Here is a 7,475-nt window from a genome sequence, read left to right on the forward strand (position 1 = left end):
CATGCGCAAAATGCTCAGCGGATCTCGCGGGCGGAAATGCACGTGCGTGCGGGGACAGAGAGCTGGTCCTCGGTGCTACGCCGCCTTGTGGTGGGAGGCCGCGATGACAGAAAGGGTTTGGGGCAGGGCCCGGTCACCGGTACGCGATCACCGGTACGCGATCACCGGCACAGGGACGGGACTCCCGACTTGTGCCCGCGCCCGGTGTAGGTCTAGACGACGGAAAGGGAGACATGGTGGTTGCGGTGAGCCTGGGGCCGCCCGCAGGGAGCGGCGGGTCACGGCTGGCCCAGCAGCGCCGTTTGCACAGATGAGGCCTAGCGGGCTGAGGACGCCTTTATTGAGGAACCCGTGCTGTGGTGGAGCCGTGCTGACAGCCCCAAGCATGGAGCAGGCCGGCTCCAAGCGCCCCACGCTGTCCCACAGAGGCTCCAGGCCCTGGGCAGGGAGGTGGTGAAGCCGTCCCGGCAGCATGGCCCTGCTCCTCCGTTGTCTCTTCTGCAGGGCTACATTTTGGTGCTGAGGTTCGCCTAAGGGGGCAGAGAAGAAAGTCGGCTCTGCCGTCCCTCAGAGCGGTGGCAGTGGGGAAGGCGGGGCTGGGCGCTTACTGGGGCTGGGCGCATCCGCCCGTCTATGTGGAGCACGGCGTCGTTCACCGAGGGGAAGAAGCAGTGCTTGGTGATGGTCGAGCTGAAGAAGTTGCCTCGCTCCAGCTGGGCAAGAACAGACGCTGCACAGAGGGAGAAGCAGTGAACCTCTGGCACCTGGCACCAAATGAGCCTCCCACCCCCCTGTGCTCCAAAGGATGCTCAGGACATGACTGGACAGCCGGTATCGCAGAGCTCACACTGGGACCCCAGAGCAATGTGCAGCCAGTGGGGACAACCTGGCACCCCATGGTGTGGCTCTGCAGCTACTCTCCTCTGGGGGAAACCTGGGGTAGGGGACACCGTAGAGGGCACAGCAGCCCCGTGGCCAGCAGCTGTGTCCCACAGGGGTGGCTGTTCCCTGCAGAGGCTGATAGCCCTGTGGTTTCTCCTCACCTGGGCAGCTGGCAACAAAGACATCCACTTCTATTTCGTGGAAATCCCTGAAGATCTGCAAATGGTAAAAATCATGTCAGGGAAAAGGGATGAGCAGCTGCCATCTGGCTGTCCTTCACCTGCACCACCCCTGATTCCTTACGTTCTTCAGGATTTTGATGGAGACTGTGTCCACAAAGTTGACGGGGCTGAAGTCCAGGATGACAGCATGGAAGTCAGGCTGGGGCAGTCCCAGGGAGCGCAGGGTGGGTTCAGCAGGTGTGCTGCCCTCCTCCCCACTCAGCTCAATCACTGCAACGCCTGGCCCATTGCACTCAGCCTCTGTGTCCTGTGGGAAGACCCCTTCACCACGTGGGTGCTGGGGGCACTCTGCAGGGCAGTGTCCCCCCAGGACCCTGGATTTGTCCTGCCCTATTGCACATTGGGGTTTGGAGGAGCTCTAGTTGTGTTATGGAGGTGGATGTGCCAGAAGCAGGCACTTTGCTCACACTCAAGTCCCGCTTCTAGGTTCTTTCCGGGTCACCTTGTGGGCTCACCCCAATAACTGGAACTGGCCTCATTAGACTCCTCTCCCCAGTTAGCCTTTGCTCTCACTCTTCATTTTGATGATTAACTTGCCACAGACTGTGAATGACTCACCAGCTCCCCCATCTAATCATTAATGACTGCAACCTCTTCCACTGACGTTAAAGGTGATGCTGATAACCCAGATGCGTGCCAGTGCCTCTCCCTGTTTGGTGGCCGTGGGCCAAACTGAAAGCTCCATGGGCTGCCTAGCATGGGCAGAAGGCTAGGGCCAGGCAGGGAAGTGGTGTGGGACAGCACGAGAGGGGGGTGTTGGGAAGCACCTTTTTTCTCTTTGCCTTCTCTGCTTTCTTTTGCTGTTTCTTCAGTTTCTTGAGTGCCTTCTTCTTCTTCTCGATTAGGCGATCCACATCGATGCCACTCTGCAAACCCATACAGCCCCGTGGCCATGGTGTCAGGAAGAGGGGCAGAGCCCAGGGGGCTCAGTAATGCCGTGGAAGTATGTGAGGGATGCCATGCTGCTGCTAAGCCAGCCTTGATGTCCAGGACCACATCTCCCCTGGCCACAGGGACCTGGGTGTTTTACCCTGCCTGCTGTGCTCAGGGCAGATTTTCCTACCTTCTTCTTCAGTGCATCGGAGTACATCTCCACGTTGGCAAAATAGATGGTGGAGGAGGAGCGGAAGATCTTTATTCCAGGGACCTCCTGTGCCTGGGGATGGATGGAGTGGGTTTGCTATCCTGTGGACAGAGATGTGCCCCTTCTTGCCCTCCCTTAAAATGCCCTGTGGGTGCTCCTAATTGCTCCCACCTCTAGGGGGTGCTTCTTCCCTCACCATGCCAGCACCTTAATGCTTTTACCTTCTTATATTCAGCCACATCCTTGTAGACATCGGTATCGGTGACACGCCCCAGGATGGAATAGTGGGGGCTGTGGGGAGCAGAGCAACAGGCTGTTCCTGTGGGCTTCCTCTGCCCTTGGGAAACTGTACCAGGTCCCCAGCACTTAACTCCTCAACAGCCCCGCACCAGGGACATCCTAGTGCTAGCCTTGGGAGTTAGTACAAATGTCCAAGGAACCACATATTCCTTCTGCCCAGCCCAGCCTGAGGGTACTCACAGCTGTGTCCGGAAGATGACAGTGAGCAATGCAAAGGCCACTGAGGCTCCCAGGCCAATGTCCAGGTTCAGCAAGAGGGTGGCTATGAACGTCACTACCCAGACCATCTAGAGAAGGCACAATCAGTTGTGCCATGGCCTAATCCCATGGCATGATAAGCCCCGGGGAGGGTTGAGGAACTCTCTCAGGGCCAATCAGTGCCCTACCAGGTCCACACGGTTGGACTTCCAGAGTGTGCGGAGGTCTGTGAACTGCTTGAACATGCCTTTGAGATTGATGATGATGATGGCAGACAAGATGGCCTATGAGAGAAGCCTGCATCCATGAAGGTGCCAAGGGCACATCTGGGGGGCACTTGGCTGTGCCCCACATCCAAGGCTACCTCCAGTCACTTCCCCCCCCCGCGCTGCCATGATACTGGATGTGCAGGACTGGGAAGTGATGTGGAGGCTGTGGGACTGGCTGCACCTTGGGCAGGTCGTGGAAGAGCTCTCCGATTTTCAGGATGGTTACCAGGATCACCAGGGATGAGATGACACCAGCCACCTGAGGGGAGAGATGGAGGCCAGGGTGAACCTGGATGTTCTCCTTGCCCTGGTTCATGCCTCCCTATGTTGACACCTCAGTGTGGGGATGCTGGGAGGGATTTTAGAGAGCAAAGGCAGGCAGAATCACCCGCACCCACCTGGCTGTTTCCCCCTGTGCTCTCCTGCACCAGGCTCCGTGACATAGAACAGCTGATGGCGAAACACTGGAAGAAGCCCCCCAGGAAGTTGGAGAGGCCCAGAGCAATCAGCTCCTGCAAGGACAGAGAAGCACCATGCATCCTTGGGCTGAGAGCTGTGAAACACTACAAAGGAAGGGGCTGCATATGTGTCAGATCATCACCTGGTTGCTGTCCACTTTGTAGCCATGCTTCAGGGCAAAAATCTTACCCAGGGAGATGCAGATAGCATAACCCACCACAGCGATGGCGAAGGCATTGCCCACCACCTGCCCAAAGTAGCTGACGTTAGGGACCACAGGCGGCTTCAACCTATGTCCAAGTCAGGAAGATGGGGCTCAGGAGGGGACCTCGTGGGCAGTGTGGTGCCCCAGCACAGCTGCCCTTGCCATCCAGCCCCACTCACCCACTGGGGATGTCGCCCACCACGGAGATGCCATACTTGGAGTTCAGGTTGACACCATAGGATATGCCAGTGGAGATGATGATCTGTGGGGGTGGCTGGGTGAGGCAGGGCCTCCCTGCAGAAGCACACTCATGCAGGAGGACAAGGGGATGTGTGCCCTGGAGCCACCTTTGCAGAGGCACCCTGTCCCACCCCCCATCACCCTGCAGGGCACAGAGACATCTATGGGTGATGTCACCTGCCCCAGGCCATGGCTGTGTCCCCTTGGAGAGCTGGGACAGCTCTGAGTACCGTGATGAGCTCGATGGGGATGGGCATGGGGAGCTTGGCAGAGAACTTGTGGTTGAGCTCCTTCACAATGAAGATGGCCACCATGGCAATGATGGCTGTAACCAAGGTGCCCACATTGGTCTCCGGCAGCTTCTTGCAGATCTCAATGAAGGTCTGGAGGATGCAGGAGGGAATGAGAGAAAGCAGATAGATAGCTTGCTGTTAGCTCTTCTGGGGAGACTCTATGTATCCTGTAGGTGATGCTTTACCACATCTGGGGATTCCAGAGTGTCAATGAGCCCCTCACTCACCACAAACAATGAGAGTGGCCCTGAGTGCTCTCCTAGGGAGACACCAAAGACATTCTTGAGCTGGGAGATGAGGACGTGCACAGAGGCAGCAGTAGTGTAGCCACGCACTAGTGGGTCTGAGAGGTAGGTCACCACAAAGCCAAACTGCAGGAGGCCCAGGGCCACCTGGAAGGAAAGGTGACAGTAGGAGGTCCCACAGCTTGTGGGCATGAGGACACCACAGCCACAAGTCCATGCTAGGTCCTTACCTGGAAGATTCCTGACAGGACTGTGATGGTGGCTACCAGCTCTACCCTGGCAGCATCCCGCTGTGCCTCATTGACTACTGTAACATTGGTGCCATTGTCAAACTCCATAAAGTCCTCACTGGGCACCAAGGAGTCTGTCACGCTGCCAATCATGACGGATATGACAGCGAAGGGACCTGGGGATGTGCAGGAAAGGAGTCCAAGTTCAGCGCTTGGCAACCAGTTGGGGCCTCTCTGAGAAAGTAGGCACATGACCACTTGTTCAGTGTGCCCATGGTGCTTTGGCTCTGTTTTGGCCAACTGCCTTCTTGGTGAGGTAAAGTGAAGGCAGAAGAAAGGCCCCTCCACCCTCTTGCTCATTGGCATGGCAACGTTGTGCCATAAATAAAATCTCATCCCTCTCATTCTCTCTCCCTCCCCTCCGTTCCCATGGCCGCACACAGTCCCTTGGCTCACCCACGGAGTTATGTCTGGATGTCCCGAAGAAGAAGTAGAGGAAGACGGGGTAAAAGGAGGAGTAGAGGCCGGTGACAGGTGGCAGCCCAGCAAGCAGTGCATAGGCAAGCCCTGGGCACAGCAGAGCAGGGAGAAATGTTATGGATGGATGAGTCCTGGCCCTCACCCCTTGAGAACCTCACACAGGGCACGGCATGGGGACACATCACTCACCCTGGGGCAGGTGCATGATGCCCACACTGAAGCCTGAGGCAATGTCCCCAAGCAGCCAGTCCTTTACAGGGTAGCGGGGCAGCCAGCGCAGGACAGGTAAGAAGCGGAAGAGCAGGGACTTGGCGGTGGAGGCTGAGCATCTGCAGGGGAAGGAGTGGGAGCCAGGGCTGAACGTAGGGGCACCAGCACTGCTGGGCAGCAGAGGAACCCAGAGATGCAGCCCTGCAGGGATCACCCAGCTCTATTCCCCCAGCCCTACCTTGCCTTCGGGAGACAGTCGCGTGTTGAAGTCTTGCTGGGAGGCTTCCTCTGTGCCAGCTCCTCCAGGTCAGCCTCACTCAGAACTTCACCGCGGGGCTGCCCGGGCCGGCGGCTCAGCGCCATCTCTGCCGCCATGGCCCCTGGGTCTGCTGCACTGCTGGCAGATGAGAGATGGCTCAGTCGCACCCAGGGATCCGGGCAAGGGGCAGGGAGGGTGCCAAGGTCAGAACAAGAGGTGCCTTGAACGCGGCACTGGATTGCACTGAGTCCAATCCATCCACCTCTGTAGGACAGCCTTGGTGCTGACCACCTTTCTGCTCCATCCAGCCCAGTCCAGCACCCTATACGTACCGCAGCACATGCAGGGCAGCAGGCCAGCACTGCTGCAGAGCAAAGCCCCGGCCAGCCCCGTAGACTTTCCTGCAGACTTTGTCCCTTTACACATGAGGGGAGCAGGAATTTCAACCCTTCGTGAGTGTCACTGGCTCACCAGTGCCCCAGCCCCCTGCACTGCAGAGCAAGGACTGAGCCAGGGGCACAGAGGTATGGGGTAGGGATGGGCTCATCTACACAGCCGGACAGAGATGTCTCTACAGCCCAGGAGCCCTGCCCTGCTTGTGCCAAGGTGCCTCCATTTCTATGTTGCTTGCCCAATTGCAGCCAGATATGTGAGTTGCTCATGGGATGCCCCAAGAAGCTTAAGCCCCTGCATTTCCCCCAGCCCCCTTACCTGCTGCACCCGCACCGGTTGGTGCCGCCAGTTGGGTGCACTCTCTGCTCCCTCTTATTAATACCTGCCCGTGATCTTTGAGACACCGCTCCCTCCCATCTGCCCTCCCTCCCACCCTGCCAAGATTCCTGGGAAGCCAGCACCTTATCACTGGGACTCCTAGGGGCACCCCTGTAGCCTCACCACGTCCCAGAGCAAAATCTATGGCCTGGCACAGCAATGCCTGCAGCCACTGACCAGGTCACCTGGGGTACTTTTGTTGCACTGCAGCCCCTGCTTACCTGCTGGAAATGGGTGTGCTGTGCCCTGTGGATTGCCCCACTTTTCCCCAGCATGCACAGACCTGGCCATTATCTTGTTCCAAAGTTCCCCGTCGGGTACCATCGAACTCTTTCACACCTTCCTGCGTTCCTGCTATTGCCGTTATTTCTGGAGGGCTTCCAAACTATGCCTGGCCCAGATGCACAGTAGAAACACAGCCAGCCATGGATTGGGCTAACTGGCCCCGACCCCATGTGGTGTGAAGTCAGCGGGCAGGGCACAGCAGGAGTTGGGGAGTCCCAGTGGCTCTTCGTGGTGGGACAGGACCACAATCTCCAGGGTCAAAGCAGCCTGTTCCCATCCCATTCCACAGGCAAGGAATCTGCCCATGGCAATCACACATTCAGCATGACCCATCACCATGGCCTTTGCACGCAGACTGCTCATCCAGCTTTCAGCACCAACAGCACCAAATACACACCCTTTGGTCTCTGCAGCATCCCGACATCTCTCAGTGCCTGCTCACTTGCTCACACTGATTATTTGCTCACCTGGCACTAAATAGGAGGCTGTCACAGGCCTCATCTAATAGCAACGGATAGCACCAGATACCATTTACTGCCTGCTTATCACTCCAGCTACTGGCCCCTGTCTGACACTGGCACATCCAGCCCACAGCCACTGGGCCACCTGACCATAGCTCTGCCTCCCAAGTGTTCCCAGCAGCCTTCCCTTGCCAGCCAGGTCCCCAGGCCCATTAGCATGGCAGGACCTAGGGGCTGCCAGCATGCACCACCCATGGAATGGGAACAGTGGCAGCGCCTGGGGCTCAGGCTCGGCCCCAGCCTCCATCAGGCTCAACCCCGATAAAGAGAGCAGAGGAGGGAGAGTACTGGTTGACAGCAAC

The 7,475-nt window shown here is 57.8% G+C and overlaps 1 protein-coding gene across 2 annotated transcripts; it reads right to left on the reverse strand.

Annotated features, from left to right (window-relative positions):
* Window positions 1–323: 323 nt before the first annotated feature.
* SLC26A6 (solute carrier family 26 member 6) lies at window positions 324–6,335 on the reverse strand. Of its 2 annotated transcripts, none has more exons than XM_042823214.1 (20): window positions 6,308–6,335; window positions 5,576–5,731; window positions 5,317–5,456; window positions 5,104–5,214; window positions 4,648–4,823; window positions 4,400–4,564; window positions 4,110–4,262; window positions 3,819–3,901; window positions 3,577–3,724; window positions 3,374–3,487; window positions 3,157–3,234; window positions 2,895–2,990; window positions 2,689–2,795; window positions 2,430–2,499; window positions 2,188–2,280; window positions 1,892–1,990; window positions 1,186–1,371; window positions 1,044–1,098; window positions 609–730; window positions 324–530 (listed from the first exon to the last, which is right to left on the reverse strand). In XM_042823214.1, the coding sequence occupies exons 2-20, from the start codon at window positions 5,710–5,712 to the stop codon at window positions 507–509; spliced, it is 2,157 nt and encodes a 718-aa protein (XP_042679148.1). In that variant the 5' UTR covers window positions 5,713–5,731; window positions 6,308–6,335; the 3' UTR covers window positions 324–506. The 2 variants fall into 2 exon arrangements, with proteins under 2 accessions (XP_042679148.1, XP_042679147.1); XM_042823213.1 differs by having other exon boundaries at window positions 5,576–5,734; window positions 6,308–6,325.
* Between the last annotated feature and the right edge of the window lie 1,140 nt (window positions 6,336–7,475).

This window comes from Centrocercus urophasianus, unplaced genomic scaffold (assembly GCF_019232065.1).
Source record: "Centrocercus urophasianus isolate 14NV4802_14NV808 unplaced genomic scaffold, USGS_Curo_1.0 seq_22, whole genome shotgun sequence".
Taxonomy (NCBI): Eukaryota; Metazoa; Chordata; class Aves; order Galliformes; family Phasianidae; genus Centrocercus; species Centrocercus urophasianus.

Excerpts from the sequence above, each read along its gene's own strand:
- SLC26A6 (XM_042823214.1), bottom strand. The coding sequence starts at position 5,712 with ATGGCGGCAGAGATGGCGCTGAGCCGCCGGCCCGGGCAGCCCCGCGGT. Across the intron at positions 4,824-5,103 it reads ATCCAGACATAACTCCGTGG|GTCCCTTCGCTGTCATATCC; the intron begins GTGAGCCAAGGG and ends GCACATCCCCAG. Across the intron at positions 3,902-4,109 it reads TCCCCATCGAGCTCATCACG|ATCATCATCTCCACTGGCAT; the intron begins GTACTCAGAGCT and ends CCACCCCCACAG.